A 22122-nucleotide genomic window follows, 5' to 3' on the forward strand; every position below is an offset into this window, starting at 1 on the left:
CCACAGTATTGGGGATGCAGTTTTCCAAAGAGAAAAACATGTTACATAAAATGAATTGGGAATCAGAATGACCATAGACATCTCCAGAACAACCCTAGAAGCTAGAAGACAATGCAGTAATCCATTCAGACTTTTGAGGCCAAGAACTTTGTTTGTGATCTAGATTTTTATGTCTAGCTACAATCATTAATCAAGTAGGAGGTTAGTCATGAAAGGTCTTATAAAATCTACCATCCATGTACATCTCATTTCAGGAAGCCATTGTAAGATGTGCTTTCTTAAAATGAGGGAATAAATCAAGAAAAGAGAAAACCATTGGATTCAGAACGGGGCTCTAACACAGGCAGTGGCAGAAGGAAGGCTGGGATGACAGACAGTTGTGCTGTGGTCAGGGCGAGAGCCACCGGTACAGACTGGACTGGGATCGGCAGGGCCTGGATGGCTTCAAGAGCCTGGTCTCTTGGAAAAATTTTAAAAATGGAACTGATATATTTGGTCATTGGATATATCTGATATATTTGATCATTTGGTAAAGACTTTTATATTTTGCTCTTGATAGATCTTTTGGACAATTTGGGAAAAAATAGCAATGGGTGCATGTAAGTCAATGGGAGGGATGGGAGGACTGCAGGCAGCTATTAGCTCTAGAAAATAAAACGTGGTTCAAGAGGAGGAATAGTTATAATTACCACTCGGCCCAGGAGAAGATAATATTCACATAATCATAACAATGTGAATAATTAGTGGTTTAATCCACATTGTGATATATCCATAATGGGAGGATGAGGTATAGGGTTAGGGGATGGTTATGGTTTAAAACAACCAAATAACATGTACCGTAGATGATCAGGAAACGGCCACAAATGCATGCTGTTTAGACATGTGGAGGAAAAACGAAGAAGAAAGTGGAAAGACTTGATCATGAGGTAGAGGAGGCAAGGATGGCGGCCGTGGGGATGTGTCCGGGGTCGCTGGCTTTTTATTTGATGAGTCCTTTCTTGCTTTTGCATTTTTAAAACCGTCCGTCTGTACGATCTGCCTGATGAGTGATAAATGAAAGCCCTAACTGGTAGTGTGATCATTGCAGGTGGAATCTGGAAGCTCGCTTTGTGTCGGTGGTGATGTTGGCCCCTCCCCTTAGCTTTGTGTCTCGTGTTTCGGGGTCTCAGTTAATGGAATCTTTAAGTCTTAGTTACCTTTTTCACTGCAGTGAGTTTTAGTGTAATAGCAACTGAATGTCCTGCTGAGCTTTAGCTATCATTTGCTTAAAAAAAATTATGTTTCACATTTAGTTTTTATGTATTATCAGAGTTGTATATATTTGCAAAGAGATTAAGGAGTTAAAGTTTTCTACAGAGCTCGTTTTTAAAAAAGCAAAAACCCAAACCCATAGTCCTTTGTTCCCTGTCCTTTATATCTTGCTCACCAGAAGCAACTACTTCCAATTCTTGTAGATGATTGTTTTGGTGTTTACTCCCTATCTCTGAGTAACATAATTGCATAGTTGCTTCTTGATTTTTGAGTTCTAGCTGTTACCTGGGCTTCCTAGGATGAAAGATTATGGCTTAGTTTATTTCTACTCCAGGAACCCTGCTCTTCTTAGAGTGTTTATGACCCCCTACCCCCAACTCCCCTCTCAAAATTGTTTACTGTCACTTCAGTGGCGTTTCAGGAGAAAGTAGAGCTTACTGCATGGTATTTATTAGCCATATTTAATAGAATCATTGCTTGTAATGAGAGTATAAATGGATTGAAAATGGTGGGAGGTTGATGCAGTGGATATGGTGGTAGGAAAGGTGGCACTGTTGTGGTGACACTTCTGACCACAGTTCTGTCAGTATAAGTGGGTCCTTCTGACACAGCAGCACTGGCAGAGCACCTGACCCACTCATCTCATCCCAGTTCTCTTTAGCTTGTGCCTTTTTATCATTCTAACTAGTAGATGAAAAGCATGAGAGCATTTCTTCTCAGACCAAGCACAGCAAGCTAAAATGCAGGTGAAACTTGCTGTGCTGGAATTCCTAAAACTATGAAAATGAAAAGCCAGGAAAAGTTGAATGGAGGAAAAGGTGCTTTTGAAGATGTCACAAAATGTCCCTGGTATAGGCCATTTCTTGTTGCATGCTCATGTAATCAGGTCTGTCCTCTGTGAGATGTAAGAATACCTTGTTTCCCCGAAAATGAGACCAGGTCTTATATTAAGTTTTGCTGCAAAAGACACATTAGGGCTTATGTTCAGGGGATGTCATCCTGAAAAATCATGCTAGGGCTTATTTTCCTGTAGGTCTTGTTTTTGGGGAAACATGGTACTGAAGGGAGGAAAGCAGGTGCGGTTCTGGACTCAGGAAGGATGTAATCTGGGAGGAAAGATGCTGCTGCTGGGAATTGCTGATGGGGTGAGTGCTGTGGAGGAGAAGGGCGGGGCACTGGGAGCACAGACTAGGGAGACAGCACTCGATAGAGGTCCAGGAAGGTTTTCCCAGGGAAGTTACGTGAAATCTGAGGTTTGAAGGATGAACAGGAGTTAGTTCCGCGGAGGGTGAGTTTGGCAGATGAGAGGGGGGAGTGTTCTAAGCAGAGGGAAGGGCATGTTGGAAGGCTGCAGGCAAGGCCCCCTTCAAAGACTGAAAATAAGACATGTTTTGTTGACGTATACAGAAGCAAAGTGAGATTGGCATCGGGGTGAGGAATGTTTTAAGGCAGATTACGAGCGATAAAAGTGGGCACAGGGATGATGTAATCAGGTTTGTATTGTTTAAAAGATAACTGTGTTACCCCGAGGATATCAGGAACTCAGTTTTGACTTTGTTGCATTTGCAGTGCCCGTGAAAACATCTGAAAAGCATCAGGGAAGACATGGGAGCTTCCGAGTAAAGTCTGGGTCAGGGTAAAACTGTGGTTGTGATGTGTGTGGTAATTGATATTTTCGAGTTGAAGAAGAGTGAGAAGAGAGCTGGACTTAGTAATTGGAAGCACTGCTATTCAATGGCCCGCTAGAGGGGGCTGTGCTAGCAACGGTGACTGAAAAGGAATAGCCAGAAAGCTGAGAGAACTCAGACAGTGTGGCATGCTGGAATGAACGGGAAGCATGTTTCTGGGAGAAAGTGGTTAAATTCCATCAAATAGTGCTGAGAGGGAAATAAGGATTGAAAATTATATCAAAGGAACTCAGAGTAGCTTGTGGGTATTTTTCCCTGCTGGAATAGGGCAGCTTTAAAGGGAAGATTTCAGGGGGAGTGATGTGACTTTTTCCACTATGGGGGAAAGTCACTGGTTGGAATGTTAATGGCAGTTGTGCAACTAGGTAAGTGAAGGATTACCAATTATAAGCACAGGAGGTTGTCCAAGGCATGTGGATAACATGCCCAGGTGTTTATGGGCTTTGTGTTGGGTCACGTATTACAGCTATTAATAATTCTAATAAAAATAATACGTATACATACAAATTAGGCACCTGCTCTGTGCCAGATAGCATTCTCTGTATACTTTGTTATTTTAAATAATCTTGCATAGTATTATTCCCATTTTTTAATAGGAATAAACCAATCTTAAACTACCTTTCATATATTAATTTAGACAAGGGTTCAGCACAGCTTTCAGTGATGGAATGGTGCTTCAGCTCTGACTCCAAAGCCCTGTTGCCTTATAATAGTGACAATTACAGAACCTGTCATTCATTGCTGACTTTGGATCAATGACTGTCCCTAATGGAACACAGCACTTTCCAGTGTGTCTCTCTGAAATGTCTGAGTTTAAGTTAATTCTTTTTTCTTTTCTTTTCAGCCCTTACCCATGGTCAGGGTCATCCTCATAAAAACGCCTCATGATTTGTGATCCCTGTGATAGTGTCCCTGTGTGTATTCCTCTCGATGCTTCTCTTTCACTCCTGATGGCCAGTGGTGTAGAATAGCTCCGTAATTTGCAAATGCCAGTGTAGCACTATGGTGCTGACCCTACTAAAGGGTAAAGGTTTATTATCAACATAAGTACGACAGAGTTCCTTTCATTTTTGTGAACATGGAAAACAAGGGTTTCTTAATTAATATTTGCATCAAAATTACCTGTGAGTGTTTTTCCTAAAGTAGGCCCAGCTGGCCATCACAGGAAATTCGGATTTAGTGGATCTCTGGCAGGCACCCAGCCATATGCATTTTGTGAAAGCTTCCCACTGTGATTTTCGTTTTGTTTTTATTTAATTTGATCGATTTATGGCATAGTTGTTTTGATTTATTCTCCATTCTCATTTTTTTAAATTAGGAAAACTAGGAAAATAAGCACGTGAAAAATGTCCCATTTCTCTTGTAAGTGTGCATATACATATAGGAAAACACATACACACATAGCCCCTGCCCCTGTAACCATCCTCACCCCTACTCTCTTTCACAAAATTACAATTTTTCCCAGTATTGCAATCAGTCGTTAATTGTTCCTTTTGTGCTTTACAGAATGGTGGTTGAGCCCAGTCTCCAAGATGAAAGCGAATTCTTGTACACGGCACAGCCTGAGTTGCTGAGGTACAAGACGGCCCAGCTTACAGTAGAGAAGGTTATAGACTGGTATCAGACCCGAGCTGAAGAAATAGAGCATCACGCTCGGCAGGTGAGGGCCAGTGACAGCTGCTGCTCCGCGATGCCAGCAGTGCTACCGGGATCCTTAGCGTCAGCGTGTGTGGCTGCCGACAGTGCTGTGGGGACCATGTGGATGGAGGGCGAGGGCTGAATGAATATTTCTTACTACTTTTGTACAAGAAAACTTGTTCACAGTTTTCCTTTACAGCATAAGCTGCAAAACATGGTCCATACTGCCCCAGATTTTCCATGATTTTAATAGCTTAATACCATGTTAATTTGTAAGATTGTCACAGCCCAGAAATACTTGAATAGGACAATCCTGTCCTATTGCAATAATCGTTATTTTGCTTTTCAGGGACGCTGTCCAGGGCTTTGTTTCTAATGTTTTTCTGGAGTCTAAGTTGAATTTCCCTCAGTTCCCATGTGCCTTTACTGAGATGCATAACGGCGGCCTTAGAGAAGGGCCGTGGAAGAGAGATGAGGATAGTGCTGGGGTTAGGATGCCTAAATACTAATTTTGACTCTTCATTAACAGCCCTGTGACTCTGGACCTGCTACCTACCTTTTCAGTACCTTGGTTTTTTCCTGGGTTAATTTTTATACCAGAGTCAATGAGAACAAAGAACTATACAGGAGAGAACATTAAATATCCGGCTAATTGAATGCTCTGCAAATGTAAGCAATAGTTGTCTTCATCTTAGGGAATAGAAACTGGCAATTTCAAGCCAAGAATGGCAGAACGCACTTAGAAATCACATTCAGGCTCTGCCCAGCGGATGGCTTTCTCTTTCTACTGCGGTCGTGGCTGTGGGCCTCTTGCCTGTCCTACTGTCAGCTTTTCATCTGCTGGGAAGGGTGATTCCAGAGGGTCTGATGGGCAGTGGTCCTGTGGGAAGGAGTACGTACCCCTGTGTTAAAATGTCCCTGTAGTGTATCTGGCACGCCCCTGTGTCCCCATTTGATAGTCTTCTTGAATTTCTCTTTAATCTAACTCCTATTTTCGGTATTCATAGAATTGAAGGTGAATTATTTGCGGGAACTGATGAGAATATTATAGATCAAACATTTTGGGGGATGGCCAAGAATATTTATGATTGACTTCCCAGGTTTTTGAAGATGGCTAAGGATCATAGTGAAAAATGTTTAAAATCTTAAGCTATCATGATGAAAAGACTCTCTGGAGATCATGTAGTCTAATTTTTTATGCTGTTGGTAGATAAACTAAGGTCTACAGAAAGGAAAGTGAGCCACTTGTTCAGGGATGTACAGTGACAGAGCCAGACAAAATCCAGATCTCTGTATAATACACAGATTTCTTATAGAGCCCATATAAAAAATGAACAATTACACAGATCTTAATGGCTGAGAGCAAGATAAATTAATCTAAAGAAGGGGTTCTCAGACCCATAGTATCTTTTTTGTAGTAAATGTTTTGTAATGCTTCCTTATTATCCTGATGGGAAAATCATAGACATATCTTAATAGAAAATTTCCCAGAAATTAATGACTTAACTGCAATATGTAGGATAAATAAAATATGGAAATGTTGGGTCATGACTATTATAGGAAGCAAAGTCAGTGAGAAATCATTTTGAATAAGGAGAGCTGAAGTTGAAGATTCAATTATGTAGTATTGTTGGCGTTAAATACCCCAGATTGTTGTCTGGGATGAGAGCAGCTCATGGTAAGCTCTTTAACAAAACAAAGTAAACTCTTCCCTTGATTATATAGTGGCTGCATTCCAGGGAAATTCTGCGTAAATTACACCATTCTAAAAAGACTTTTGTGTAAAAGTTGAATGAAGTTCCGATCTAGATTCTGATCATTGTATCCAGGGTTTTCAGGACATTTGAAAGGCAGGCGAGAATCAGGACAAGTTGGTTTAGTGGGACTGCCCTACTCATTGTGGGACGTCTAGCGTTCCTGGCTTCCACTTACTAACGTCTGGAGGTCCCATGATGTTATGTGTTGGACAGAAATGTCTCCTCGGGTTTCCAGAATGCCTCCTGGTGGACAGTTATGCTTCCCTTGGGAACTGTAGTCTTAGACCAATATCCTGCGCCTGGAAATGACCAGTTCATACTGTTCACCATAAGCAAAGCCATCATTACTTTGCTAATACTGGAGAAACTCACTTGGTAATAATTGATGAAGAAAGCTCTCAAGTGAGCCAATGAGGCACATTTTTGTACAAGTAAATGGAGGTTATGAAACTTGCATCTAGACATTTTTTTTTTATTCCAGTGGCATCATATGATTTACAGGAATTTTACAAATATATGGAGTTTACTATTGTCTCTAACAAGAAAAAGGACTCTGTTTGGACTAGTTCTGTTCGAGCACAGCAGTTTCTTAGCTGAACTATAATAGATAGAGCTTTTTGAGAGTAAGGAGAAATGTATGTGTGAGCATATTCATGGATACACACTTAAATAACTGATTTCTAGATGGTTCTGTTACTTGAGACAGGAAAGAGAATTCAAAAATTTCTCATGTGTATAAAAAGTGCTGGGCAACCAGCCTCATGCATTTCAAAAGATTAGTAATAATAGCGCCTCAATTTGTAGTCTTCAAATATTTTGTAACCCAGATTTCAGACATTAGGAAGTAGAAAGTTCAGAGGTCCCACATACCCCTTCTCACGTCCCCTCACCTACGAGCCATCCCTGTTAGTAACGTCTTCATTTGAATGCCACATTTGTCACAACTGATGAACCAAGATGTCCTTCAGTAGGAGAATGGATGGACATTGGTACAACCACACGATGGAATATTCTTCAGTGCTAAGAAGAAATGAGCTATCAAGTCAAGAAAAGACGTGGAGGAACCTTAAATGTATGGTACTAAGTGAAAAGATAAATACTGTATGATCCCAACTCTGCCTTTCTGGAAAAGGCAAAAAATGGAGACAGTGAAACGATCAGTGGTCGCCAGGATTTGGTGGGAGTGGGATGAATAGGCAAAATGGATACTTGTCCTTAAACATTTGTCCAAAGCCACAGAATGTACAACACTAAGAGTGAGCCGTAATGTAACATGTGGACAGTGGGTAATAATGATGTGTCAACGTCGGCTTATCAGTTATAACAAACGTACCACTCTGGTGGGATGTTGATAATGCAGGAGGTTGTGTATATGTGGGGGCACATGGGAAATCTCTGTACGTTCTACTCATGTTTGCTGTCAACCTAAAACTGCTCTAAAAAACAGTCTATTAAAAAAAACTCAGAGCTTTCTGAAATTTAAATTTTTAACAGTCTAATGATAATTCCTAGAAATCCTGAATTCTTATTTGAGTAATTAGGAATAATTATAACGAAAGAAAAGTGATTTGGGGGTGCTTTACTTAGCTGCCTTGTATTCTTTCTTCCATTTATTTAAAAACGCTTCTAATATAGGTATTGTTCTTTAGTTTCATTTGATGTATTGATGTTTCATGTGGATTGTGCTACAATTAAAGTGATAGCTAACATAGTTTCATCTTTTTCATTTTTAGATATTTAATTGATGTGGGACTTCTTTTTCCTTAGTGCCTACAAATGCCTTTAGCAACACCTTTTTGTTGGTTTAGGAAAATGTGTATAGTGGTGACATTTATCCAGTGAGGGCTCGGGGTTTGTGACATAATTCTTTAAGTTGTGTTCGAGCCTACTTTTATTTAACTTGTCAGTTATTTGATTCTAAAACATTTTTACTTCAATATTTGGAAAAACAACAAATTCAAAGTTAATATTAGAAAATGAATCTGGATCACAAAATTGGTGAGTGTATGACAAATTGCTAATATGCTGTGTGTTCAAACTATTGCACAAATTTATGTTTTATGCATCAGGTTTTCTTAACATGCTTTTTGAAAATTCACCTGAGGTAGAGTTTTTTGTTGTTGTTGTTGGTATACAGGTAGGTGGATCCTCTCAGAAATGAGTTACATTTTTATTATTAGACATCTGTTGAAGTATTCCCAGCTTGCTCCTGTTTTGCCTTATGCTTTTTTTTTTTTAATATAACTACAGTTTTTCCCTCACATTTATTTGTCCTGCTCTTTCCAACTGAGGATGTATTTCTTATTTTCACTTCATCTTCGTCTGTCAAGCCCTGCGTCTTTGAAGGGCGTAGGGTGGACCTTTCATATTACTTGGCATATTTTTGTTGCATTACATGGCTGCTCCCTCTGCTTTTCTCCTCACACCCCACCATTCCCTCACCATTCTCGGCAATGATTTTGTTCTGTATTTCATTGGGAAATTTGAGAACTCACTTCCATTTGTCCTTACTTTTCCCAGCTTTTCCCTGAGCTCTTTTCTTGCCTTCAAGCTCCGCCTTGCTTTGCCTCTGTTCTGTCTTCCATCCTCCCACCTGCTCAGGATGCTTGTCAGTCGTCTAGTCTCTCTCTTCCTGCTTCTTCCACCTCGCCTCAACTGTGTGCCTTTTTTTCCCCCCTTGTGATAAAGTTCAAATCAATCCTATTTTATAAATACAACAGCAACAGCAAGTAGAGCCGTACTCTCCCTGGCTTCTGTTTTAGCTGTCTGCTTCCCATCAGTCTGCAACTTGGGATCACTGTCTCAGTGTGCTCACCCCTCTTTTCCCTGGCGTCTGGCTGTCCTTGCCACTCAACTGAAGCTGTGTCAGCAAGGCTCCAGGGCCGCCTCTTCACGTCCGATTCCTCTCATCTGTTATTTAATAGTGTTACCCTTTGACATCAGTGCTTCCTCTTTCCTGCAAGCTCTCCTCCTCAGGCTTCTGTGGGACCCTTTCACTTCTGTTCTTGTCTTTGTGTTTGCCATTCATTGTAGTTTCATCCGTATGGCTCATGTTCCTTGGCTTGTCCCTTAACTGTTGCTGACCTCCAGGGTGCTACTCTGTCACCAGGAGAGAGTCTTCTGTACTAATACTAGTAATTGGCAGTTCTCAGAACCAGTCTGCCAGGTTTCAGTCCAGTCCATTTCCAGTTCATTATTCAACAAATCCTTGCTAAATATTCTTTCCAGGCTGTGCATCTGTGACGAGCTGCAGTGGAAATCCTTAGGTAGCACTGCCTGTCAGGGAGCCCTGCACATGTCCTAGCTCGGCAGGCAGTGTCCTGCGGCGCCTGGCCCCTCGCGATGGCTCCAGCCGTGTTTCCCATGGCTTCATTTCAGACCTCCTTTCAGTCTTGTGGAACTAACTGTGCTGTTACAACACACCATGCCTCTCTGCCTACCATGCTGTCCTCCTGCCCTTCTCCTCCCTCTTTACCTGCTAACATCCATCAATTCTTTAAAGCCCGTTCTAAGTGTTCTCTCTGGGAGACTTTGTGACATGCTCAGATCCTACGTGCACTCTGCTTTGAGATCATACCCGTCCACTTACCTCATTCTACTTCCATCATTGTTTTACCGGATCGTGTTTCCCATGAGATGGAGAGGTCTTTGAAGGAGAGACCTCATCTTACTCAGTTTTATATTCCTAACACCTAGAGCAGTGCTTAGCTCATAGTAGGTCCTCAATAAATCATTGTTAGTCTTGGAGTGTGGGAGTCAGTAAGGAATAGCAAGAGGCACTACAGGTGTAGGCTGCGGGAGGTAACTTTGCCATCAATCAGAAGGATAGGTGATAGGAATGAGTCCGATTGCTATCTTCTGAGCATCTATAGGAAAATCATTCTGCATTTTGTCTAAGTGGAGTCTAAATATTTGAATCGAGACAGAGAAAAAGTCTGTCGGTTGTTCAAGTATTGATTGAATGCCTTCCAGATGGGAGGCGTTGCAGAAGGATGGGTGCTGAAGAGGAATACAAAAGCAAAACATTGTTTTTGGAGCAGAATATTATAGTGAAAATAGGATTAATTTGGCATTGTCGTTAACTAGCTATGTTGTTTTCCCTGCCTGTTAATGTTGTCAGAATTAAACAGAGAAATACATGTAAAACCGCTCTGTACACTGTAAGGTTCTACCAACTTAAGATGGTTGTTTTCCCCTTATTATCTTTACCTTCTGAATTTCTTGCTGATTGTTTCTTTGGAAACAATTGATGCTGATAGATTTGATAAAGAAGTTTTGTATTAAATAAGAAAATGTATGTTACTGCTAATGTGATTTTTATATAAATTGATGGCAAGATTAGGTTCTATACAGGAGGCTTTATGGGAAAGATATGATCCTCAGAGACTTACCATTGTTTTTCCATTTTAGGTTGACTGTGCATTGTCACTCATTCGACTTGGAATGGAGCGAAATATTCCTGGTTTGCTGGTTCTCTGTGATAATTTGGTTACTCTGGAAGCGCTGGTTTATGAAGCCGGGTGTGATTTAACCCTAACCTTGAAAGAACTCCAGCAGATGAAAGACATTGAAAAACTAAGACTACTGATGAATAGTGTAGGTTTTATGTTAAATTTCTTTTTAAACATTCCCTATGTACTTTGATTAATGTGTGTCTCAGAGCCAAAGATGAAATGTCCTCCAAACCTGAGAACTTAGTAAATAAAGGAAGGTTTCTTGACTTTTTTTTTTAAATTAAATTTTATGAATAAATGACTGAAGGCATCCCAGACTATTTTGGCTGGTTTTGTACCCTTGCTTGCCCTTTATTCATACTTATCTACCTATAACCTTTTGCCCCCTGTCCAGCGAAGCGTATTTCTAAACTAGCTGTCATTCTAGTGTTCATGTTTCTAATCCTTCACTGTGTGGAAATTCATGAGTAGTTATATAATTCAGGGTCTTAAAAAAAAAAAAAAAAAGAAACTACTGGAGTTTAGAGAGCTGTGTGGTGTGTGAAGGAAACATCTTGGCTTCAGGGTTAGTGTATTCAGGAAAATTTGCCCAGCCATTCTTAGATTTTTCTTGGGTCACCTTGGGGACAAAGTACACCCCAAAGTTGGGGTCTGGTTTCTACCAGGTCCACTGAGTAGAGAGAAACCTTTGACTCCAGATTGATGGGCCTGGGAGTGCTGGCTGCCAGACTCGTTTCTTTCAGTCTTTGCTTTTGGCAGCCTGGTGTGAATGGGCCAGATCAAGGTGTGGGCACAGCTGCCTGACAGGGTTCTCTCTTCTCCCTCATCTCTTCTTTCTCTCTCTCTGTACTTTCTTTTCATCCTCCTTTCTCTGTTTCATCCCTCTCGTCAATCCCCTTACCAATACAATCCCCCTTTTCTTTCTCCCTTACCTTCCCTTTCTCTTCTTTTCCTGATAATCCACCCCGTGAAAATTGATTTGTGTTGTGTTAGACTCCTCTTATGAGATTTCGTTGTTATCTCTTGGGGTCATTAAGGAAAAGTATTGTGTAATTTCAGTGATAATGAGTAAAATTATGTTTGTCATTTGGAGTTTCGTGAAGGTGGGTGTAAAGGGGCAAAACGAAACAGGAGGAAGAAAAGGGAGGGAGAGAATCTGAGAACAGATGAGACTGGTCTCCAGCGGCTCCTTTCTGGAGCTGCTTTAGGCTGATGTCCACGCACATTTCTGGGCTGGGACCTGTGCCCTGGGGGAGCTCCTGACCCAGTGGCGAGTGTTTGTCTTCCAGAGCTGGCCTTAGGCTGTGAGGGGCCCCGGAGTGATCCTGACGGAACTGCTGGGCTGAGGTGCTGTTAGCCCCCAGGGTCCCCGGCAGAAGGTGATTCTTCTTAGGAAGTGTGGATCTTTCACTGTTGACCTCACGATCATCTGTGAGTTGTAGAACTTAGAACTTGTTGTCTGCTACAATTAGGTATTTGATGTAATGTGTATTTGTTTTGGTTAATTATATTTTCAGTGTTCTGAGGACAACTATGTGACAAGTGCCTACCAATGGATGGTTCCCTTTCTTCATCGTTGTGAGAAACAGTCTCCTGGTGTGGCTAATGAGCTATTGAAAGAATATTTAGTAACTTTAGCCAAAGGGGACTTAAAACTTCCACTGAAGATATTTCAGCATTCCAAACCAGATGTAAGTAGACACTCTAATATCTTAAAAGTCTCTGTACTTTCACTTTTACAGAATTAGGTTTTATCTTTTTTTTTTTTTTTTTTTTTTATAATAGGCTCTGCAAGTAATTTCCTTTTAAAAAGAAAAGGAAATGGTTGTCATTTTATTCTTTAAAAATGTTTCAACAGTTCAGTCCAAAATTTTTTTGGAAGTTCATAAGATTATGTTTATTTTAATTGGTTTACTCCAGTTAGTCCAAAATTTTGGGGAAGTTTATAAAAGTATATTTATTTTAATTGATTTATTGCAAAGTTTGTTGACTGTTACATTTTGTAAACTGGCCATACCAAAAAGACTAACAGTTGATAGGTATTTAATTCTTACTAGTATTGGCAGGTGCTTTACAAGTGTTAACTCATTTAATCCTCATAACAATCCCATGAGACAGATATTTTTATTAATATTGCAGGAAAAGAAAATTGTGAGTTTGACTGGTTGTGCATTTGCCCAGGGTGACATAGTAAGGAGTGGAACCCGGCTTCAAACATTCTAATTTCACAGCTATTCTTCTTCTTCGTTTTCTTTTTATTTAATTAAAATTTATTGGGGTGACAGTGGTTTGTAAAGTTACATAGGTTTCAAGTGTACAATTCTGTAATATATCATTTGTATATCATGTTAAGTGTTCACCACCCAGAGTCAGTTCTCCTTCCATTACCATATATTTGATCCCCTTTACCCTCATCTACCATCCTCCTACCCCTTTACCCTCGTAACCACTAAACTATTGTCTGTGTCTATGACTTTTTGTTACTTCATTTGTTTGTCTTGTTCTTTTGTTGTTTTTGGTTTATATCCCACATATCAGTGAAGTCATATGGTTCTCTGCTTTTTCTGTCTGACTTATTTCCCTTAGCATTATAATCTCAAGATCCATCCATGTTGTCGCAAATGGCACTTTCATCTTTTCTTATGGCAGAGTAGTATTCCATTGTGTATACTGTGTTTCCCCGAAAATAAGACCTAGTCGGACCATCAGTTGTAATGCATCTTTGGAGCAATATTTAATATAAGACCCGGTCTTATTTTACTATAATGTAAAACCGGGTCTATACTATAATATAATACCCGGTCTTACATTAATTTTTGCTCCAAAAGATGCATTAGAGCTGATGGTCCTGCTAGGTCTTATTTTCGGGGAAACACGGCATATATCACATCTTCTTTATCCAGTCATTTATCGAAGGACACTTTGGTTTCCAGCTGTGTTCGTAACCGTTATGCTTTACTGTAACACCAATAGAAGAAGAAAAGGTTTCTGCCCTTGACTGCCTTCACATTATTGATGGAAATCTTTAGGATCTCATAAGGAGATCTTATAATTATTCTGAATAACTCTTATATTTGCTTAAGACTGCTATAATTATAGCTCTGTATTTCTCTAGGATTCAAATAGTTGTTCAGCTTCGCTGGTGGTAAGTCATGTTGTTAAATGTAGCAAGCCTCTGCAAAGTAAAGAACCTCTTCATTTAGCTAGAGAGCACAAGTGCTGTCTTAGGAGATACTGGCTCCCTTTCCCCGGGAGGGACTCAAGCAGGATGGCGTGGTCAGTTGAGGCACAGAATTTTGTAGTGAAGTTGAAAGCATTCGATTGGGACTCAAGCAGAATTATTTAAGGCCTCGTCCAATCCTAAATTCCAATTGAGGGTGCTTTCTTGTGTTGACCTTTGTCAGCAGTCTGAGGTCCTCTAAGGTGTGTTGTCATAGACCCGCGTAATCAAGATAAAAACGAAAGCATTGCTTAGTGACCTTACACATTTTTTTGTTTCTAGATAGCTTGTCTGTGAGAACTATTATCTGTTCATTGGCTGTTTAAAATTTCCCATCTTCTTATATGCAGTTTCCACTTAGTAACTTGGTTTTAAATTGGATGGTTTACTGTGAGCTGAGGATGGGTTGGTTTTGACAGCGGAATACTGTGTGAGAAGCAGGATGGCTTGAATATGAATGTTTTATGAGGAAGAAAGAAGTGACTTTAAATTCTTGTCAGTGATGCTTCTTCCATAGTCTTGTAAATGCTTTGTATATAGTCTTTTGTTTTACTTGGCAGTTTAGCATGTGCCTTTTGAATAAAACATACAGCCATTTGCATTTGTTGAACTGTGTAAACATGAAAGCTGAGAACTCTGGCGTTGCTGGGCTGTATCTCTGTATGTCAGTCAAAGTTACCTTTTACTACACAGATTTGATCCTGTCATGATCTGTGGAAAACTGCCAGTGGCTTACACTGCCTGCAGGGTAAACGTTGAATCTCTACAGTGGCCTGGAAGGTTCTTTGTGGTCGGCTTCTAGGCTGCCTCTTCAGCCTTCAGGAATGCACTAGAAGCTCATGGCTTCTTCACCCTGTCAGGTTCTTTCAGGCCTCTTTGAGTTCTTACAGGTTGTTTCCTTGGTTTGGGATAGTCGGCCCCCCTTTCCTGCATTTAAAAAACACCCATCTGTCCTTCAAGACCCTGCTCTCTAAGATTCCCTCTACTGTGAAACCTTCCATGACTACCTGTGCTGTGACAGGTCTGTACCTGTCTCTGTAATAACCCATGTCATACTGTGTTGTAATTATTTGTTCAAGTTTGTCTTTCCCTTCCTGTGTTTCCTATGGATGTTCTCTATGTGTCATCTCTTTCTTTATTACCAAGGATTAGTATGATATGCCTTGTATCTTGTAGAGAGCAAGTGCTCAGTAAATTTGGCCGGGTAAATGAATGAATGAATGAATGAATGAAATTGGGTTTTATTATGATGCTTCAGGTCACTTGATTACATTTGTTTGCTTTCGTGGGATTATACTTGGAGCATTGCTCTTATTTTACCTGACTGTTTACAAAAATAATGTATCTGGGATCTGCCATGACTCACGTACCAAGTATTTTTAGTAATATAACGGGCACGATGCTTTCTGCATCAGACAGCTTAGGCTAAGTTACGCTGCATCAACAAATGACTTCTAAATCTTAGCAGCTTGCAACAGTAAATACTCATCCCTCACAAGCGTCACATAGGCTGCGGTTAGGCTTCTGCTGTGATCCATGTTTTACTCATTCCAGGACTCAGGCTGAAAGAGCAGTCCCCTTTTCTAACTTGTGGCGCAAGAAAAAGAACAAAGTAGAACCACTCGGTGGCCCTTAAAGCTCTAGCTCACAGTGGCTGGAGTTCCTTTCCTCACATGTCACAGGCCAAGGGACGTACCGGGCAGAGCCTGATGTTAACAGAGCAAGGAAGAATTATCGTCTCTGAGGAGCAGGGGAGTGAATAATTGGGAACAATGACACAAACAGATTTGTCTTACTGGCGTTCTCCTGTCTTTTATGACATCCAAAAGCCCTCATCTCTGGTTTTAACTTTGTTCTTTGCTTGACTCTGCCTTTGGAAGGTAGAACTTGTGAAGAAACTTGGATAAGTCTGGATAGAGATGATTTAGGAATATATTCTTCCTTTTTGTATTGTTCTCTGTCTTCTATATTAGTATTTTTCGAATGCCTCCGTATATCAGACTGGATTTTTTATTTTTAATAAAATACAGTTTTCTAGGCCCAATCCAGAAATAATGGATTAGAATTTGGAGAGTATGTAATATGCTTTTGACTATTTGGTGATTCTGATGGAAAGCCAGGGTTAGGAACAACTACTTTAAATGTCCATTTCTTCTTTTAACAACTGGGAATTCATAGTCTCTTAGCTGCTCATAGACTACATGTCATAGTCTCTTAGGTGCCAACTTTTCAGTTCTTTTCTGATTACAGAATTCAGTGGGCAATTTTAGTTTTAAAATTACTTTTTGTAAATTCATATTGTAGAATATTTAGAAAACTCAGAAAAACAAAGATGGAAATAAAATTTTTGTTTTTGGCAATTTCATTGACTAGATAATCTGAAAACCTGTCTGCTCTAAAACATCTAGATGTGTTCATTCACTTATTCAAAAAAAAATCTATTTAACTGCATAGCTGAGCTTCTAAGAAAGCAAAAGAAATCCCTACAGACCAAGTGCAGAGGGAAGTAGGAGTCTAAGAAAACTCAAGAGAAGGAGGCAGTGGCTAAGTGGGGTGGGGTTTGCAGTTGACCATTTCTAGAGCAGTGAATTTTAACACCTCTTTGAGACAGAAGATGATGTCTTTTACAATGGTGAGTTAGAAGTCAGACTTCTGCATAATGTCAGGGCCATTTCTCTAATTATAAGTGAATTGGAGCATTTTTCTTATATGTTTGAGAGGCATTCTCTCTTTCGGTGAATTGGTCATTGCTGCTTTTTCCTCATTTTTCACTTGGATTTTTGTTCTTTTTGTGCCTTAACTTTTTAACAACCCACATACATTAGTGTAATTAGCCCTTTTTTTTTTTTTTTGGTATCTGTTGTGCATGTTTCTCCCCATTGGTAGGTTGTCTTTTGACTTTGTTTATAGTGGACTGTGTCATGCAAAATCATTTTTTTATATTTGTGTAGTCAAATTGATCAATCTGTTCTTTTATTGCCTCTGTATTTGGAGTCAATATGAGGAAGCCTTTTCCTACTCTAAGGTTAAAGAATTCACGCATGTTTTCTTGTAGTACTTGTATGGTTTTATTTTTATGTTTAGATCTTCAATCTATTTGGAGTTTATTCTTTTGTATAGTGTGAGATGCGGATCTAATTGTATGTTTTACCAAATGGTTACTTAGTTTTCGCAGCACCATTTATTAAAAAATTTATCTTTACCTGAGTAATTTGAGATGCCACCACCTTTGTGATATACCAAAGTTTCATTTATTTGTGGATCTAATTCTAGAGTTTCTATATTCTGCTGTCTCTTTGTGAATGCACTAGTACCACACTGTTTTCATATAGAGATTTTATAGTTTTTAGTTCTGCAAAAGTAGTATTCCTTTGTAGTTTTTTTCCGCAGTTTTTTTTTTTTTTTTTTTGGCTCTTTTGTTTGTTTTTCAATTTGAAGTTCAGTATTAGTTTGTTTAGTTCTACAAAATAAGCTATTGGTAGTTTTAGTGTGATTGCACTGAATTTATAAATTAACTTAGTGAGACTAGTATCTTTATAAAGTTCAGTCACCTATTCAAGAAGATGGTATTATTCTATTATTCTATTTGTCTGTGTCTTTTTGAGTGTCTTTTCAGGAATGTTTAAATTTTTTCCTCATATAGGTTTAGCACATTTCTTGTTAAATTTATTCGTAAGCATTTTATCTATTTCTGTTATAAATTGAGTTTTTCTCTATTCTATTTTCCTAATTTTCTCTGTTTATTATTTGTGTATATGAAATTTATTGATTTTATATGTTAATTTGTATCCTGAACGTCTCTAATTTTTTATTTATTTATTTTATTATTATTTTTTATTGGGGAAGGGGAACAGCACTTTATTGGGGAACAGTATGTACTTCCAGGATTTTTTCCAAGTCTAATTTTTTTTATTGCTTGATTCTCGGGGGTTTTTCAGGTATCCTATCTTATCATTCATTGTTATTTTTTCTAGTTGTCTGTAGTGCATAATTTTAAGACTTTTAAAAAAAAACCACAGACTTTTTCCCCCTCACATTTCGCCTTGCTATGAAGCGTGGAAAACAGTGTGCTCTGCGTGGCGGGTGAGGACTTATTTCACTGACTTCGTAGGAAGTCCTAGATGCGCTCTCTTCTGTTAGCTGGAGGTGAGCAAGTGAAGGTTTAATAGTTAGCACTGATGTATCAGGACGGGAATACTGAGAAAAGAGTAAGTGTGTTTTCCTATGGAATATGAAATTAAGTTACAGCTTGAATCTAACAGGGCAAGAATGAAAAGTATCTTAATAATTTGAGCATTATGACTTATGTACACAATAGATTGTGTTAAGATAGACATACTGCATCGCATAGGAAGAGAACAAAAAGAAAGCAAAGGAATGCACAGGAGAAAAAGGATCTATGTATGAGAGTGGGATGAGGATTTATGCGTTGAGCCGTCCTTTACTGAGCATATATGAGACATTAGAAATCTGGGAAAGTCCAATTGAAGTCAAATCCAAGTGGAGCTAAAACTGGGTTATTGGGGAGGATTTAAATAGGGCAATAAAGTCTTAGGACATTTCCGGTAGGAGTAGAATAAGACGAGGCAATCTGACTCCTGTCATATTTAGATAAAAGCAAGGCAGAGAGTTTATTTCTTACCTTTCACATTGAAGGACTTCTACAGGGTTTTTCAACAGAAGATTTTGAACAGATATGATCAAGCATGGGCTCTAGAATATTTGACTTTCAAGTGACACTTGAATGTCTCGGAGGTGGAAAGATGGGAAGCAGGGAGATGGAGGAAAACATCATAGACCTTGATGTCAGTCTTAGCTGGCTTCCCACGTTGTTTCTTGACTGAAACTGGTTTCAGTTTTTTCTTTTTCTTTCTTCCTCGGACACTCTCTGAACCATGTGGGTTCCTTTTTACCATCTCTTCTCTCAGTCTCTTCCCCTCTTCCTCTATGAGAAGTTCTTCTGAAGTGTTGTGAGAGCTAGAGCTGCTTAGCTCAGGCTCCAGAGCCAGTTGCCTGCGTCCGAATCCGGGCTTGACCGTGTGACCTCCTCTGCTTTGAGCAAATTAGTTGTCCTCTGCCTCAGTTTCCCCTTTGTGTAAAATGGAAGTAATACTGACCTTACAGGATTGTTCTGAGGATTGATGAGCTAAAACATATAAATTACTTAGAAACAGTACCTGGCACATAATAACGATTCAGGAAAAGTTAGCTATTTTAATTAATTTTTAATAATACTGTGTTTCCACGAAAATAAGACCTAGCTGACCATCAGCTCTAACGCATCTTTTGGAGCAAAAATTAATATAAGAGCGGGTCTTATTTTACTATAAGACCGGGTATGATATAATATAATATAATGTAAGGCCGGGTATTATATTATACCCGGTCTTATATTAATTTTTGCTCCAAAAGACGCATTAGAGCTGATTGTCTGACTAGGTCTTATTTTCAGGGAAATAGGGTACTGCCTTTTACTATGCCTGCTTGTCCCTGTTTCACCAGTTTGTTACTTTGCAACCTTGGATAACTTCACTTGATCTTAGCCAAAAGGCCGAGAAGCGATAACCTTGGATAACTTTTTGTCAAGGTTTAATGTCAAATTAATGATATATAGCTATATCTATATATCTATATATCTATATATCTATATATATGTATATATATAGATATATATATATATGTATATATTTTTTCTTTTCTTAATACCTTGAAGAAAGAGATGTACTTTAAACAAACTTTATTTCTCTGGTAACCTTGAATGTTGTTTCTTCTTTTATTCACTGATGTGATGTTTTACTCAGAAAATGCCTTTGTGTGGCAGTTCCTCTCCATCACTTTCCTGTTTTGTGTTTCTACTAAGGTGTTGAAAACCAGTAGATCTTTATTCTGGAAATTATCTTAAACTTTTTTTGTTGTTGAAAGGGCTCCAAGAAAATAGTTTGAAACTTCCATTTTGCTTTCAATCACATCACAGTGCTATTAGGAAGATGTTGTTAATACCCAGTTTCATAGATGAGAAAAACAAGGCACACATCTGTTATTTTTATGTCCCAGAAAATACTCTATGGATGGGAGTCTGTGGTTTGCAATGGGAAGTGGTGTGTCCTCTGTAGAAAGCGACCCAAGGTAGCCATCTGTCTGCATCAGAATACAGAGTATATTCTGGGATTTAAATTTTATTGCATTAAAATGTGACTTCTTTCAAATAGAATGTCAGGACTGTTTAGTTAAATGACTAATGTATTATGCATATTGAAAAATAATAGGTTCGAACATCTCTGAATATTAGTTAAGGAATTTTATATAGTTTTGTAATTGAAACACATAAAACTTGGCTTTAGGGTTAAAAATGTTGTTTTTAATGAATTGCCTTTTTAATTCACTGTTTCTTCTATGTTGAGTGGGTCATAAATTGAAGAGTCTGCTTTTAGCAGATGCAGAGCTTATGGGTACAAATTATCTTTTCTAACTGATTCTGTAATTAAAATGTGATTTCATTTAGAATTATTAAAAATCCCAAAAGTCTGTAAGCTACAAAAAAAAAATCAAGATTTGTTTCTGCATCTGATTAATTACACTATTTAATATGCTGTTCACAATGGTACTAGGATATGAAAAAGTGACTGTAAATCTATTGACAGTGTGCTTTATTTTCTCCAGCTGCAGCAAAAAATTATTCCCGATCAGGACCAACTGATGGCAGTAGCACTAGAGTGCATCTATAACTGTGAACGAAATGACCAACTCTCTCTTTGCTATGACATATTAGAGTGTCTGCCGCAAAGGGGATATGGGTGAGAATCCACAGCGATCTTATTGTGTCGTTTTAGTCTAATAGTTAAAATGAAAAAGTTGCTTCTCTCAATGTCCATTACAGAGAATTTTGGGAATGTAAAAAGGTGTAAAGAAAATGAAATCATCTGCAAATCTGTTGCCTAGAGATAAACTTTTGTTTTTCTAGCAGTATATGTTAAGTCACTATAATTTTGTCAACCTTGGTATTATAATTTTCTGTTGAAAAACAAAAATAGCACCACCATCACCACAACAAAAAATACTGTTTATGGTGTATAGACAATGGTATGTCTTCATTTTAAGTTGTGTGTCTAGTTAAGCATTTTCCATATTTGTGGGCTAATTGTATTTCTTTTATGAATTGTTTGTTCTTGCCCTTTGCCTGTAGTAATCCCTTTAAATAGTGGTATATGAATGTGTGTAATTTATTTTTTCTTTCAGTTTTTTTGAGATATAACTAACATACAGCACCATCTAAATTTAAGGTGAACAGCATAATGACTTGACTTAACATATATTGTGAAATTATTACCACAATAAGTTCAGTTAATATCCATAATCTTATATAGATACAAAAAAAAAGAAAAGCAAAATATTTGTGGATTTACTGTCTGAGCCACTTTCAGATATAACACACAGCCACACAGCAGTGTTAACTGCAGTCATGTTATACATCACATCTCTACTACTTAATTATCTTATAACTGGAAGTTTGTACCTGTTAACGATCTTTTGACCTTTTTTTCGATGAGTTTGGTAGAATTTTTTTTTTTTTGATTCATATAAGTGAAATAATACAGCATTTGTCTTTCTCTGACTTATTTCACTTAGCATAATGCCCTCAAGGTCCATGCGTCTTGTAAATAAAGGAAAGTATATTTTTTTCTTTATCCATTGATCCATCAGTGGACACTTAGGTTGTTTCCATGTCTTGGCCATTGTAAATAATGCTTCAGTGAACATGAGAGTACAGATGTCTCTTCAACATAGTAATTTCATTTCCTTTGGATATATACCCAGAAGGGGAATTACTGGATCATAGTTCTCTTTTTAATTTCTTGAGGAATGAATACATAATTTTTAGCTGGGCTTATGTTTGAATGGAAATTTATTTAACATTGTTTTGGATCATTAAGTTGCGAGCAAATCGGATTTATATTTTCTTTTTGAAAGTTAGGTAATAATCATTCCTTTAATCTCACTTTTAAATCTAGTATATATTATAAATTTCACATCTGGAGAAGTGTAACAATACATGAAACTGCACTGAGTGAATAATTAGTGGACCTGTTTCTAGGCCTTTGTGATTTCAGCTGAGC

The 22122-nt window shown here is 38.5% G+C and overlaps 1 protein-coding gene across 2 annotated transcripts in view; it reads left to right on the plus strand.

Moving 5' to 3' along the window:
- NBAS (NBAS subunit of NRZ tethering complex) overlaps nt 1-22122 on the plus strand; it is a 274620-nt gene that overhangs the window by 100343 nt on the left and 152155 nt on the right. For both annotated transcript variants that reach the window (XM_074331709.2, XM_019751941.3), the window contains 4 exons: nt 4446-4599; nt 10745-10930; nt 12306-12479; nt 20669-20802. In XM_074331709.2, the coding sequence (XP_074187810.2) occupies nt 4446-4599; nt 10745-10930; nt 12306-12479; nt 20669-20802 (648 nt within the window). The remainder of the gene's footprint in view (nt 1-4445; nt 4600-10744; nt 10931-12305; nt 12480-20668; nt 20803-22122) is intronic.

The sequence above is a fragment of the Rhinolophus sinicus genome, chromosome 2 (assembly GCF_057876585.1).
Source record: "Rhinolophus sinicus isolate RSI-liver-muscle chromosome 2, RSI-T2T, whole genome shotgun sequence".
Classification (NCBI taxonomy): Eukaryota; Metazoa; Chordata; class Mammalia; order Chiroptera; family Rhinolophidae; genus Rhinolophus; species Rhinolophus sinicus.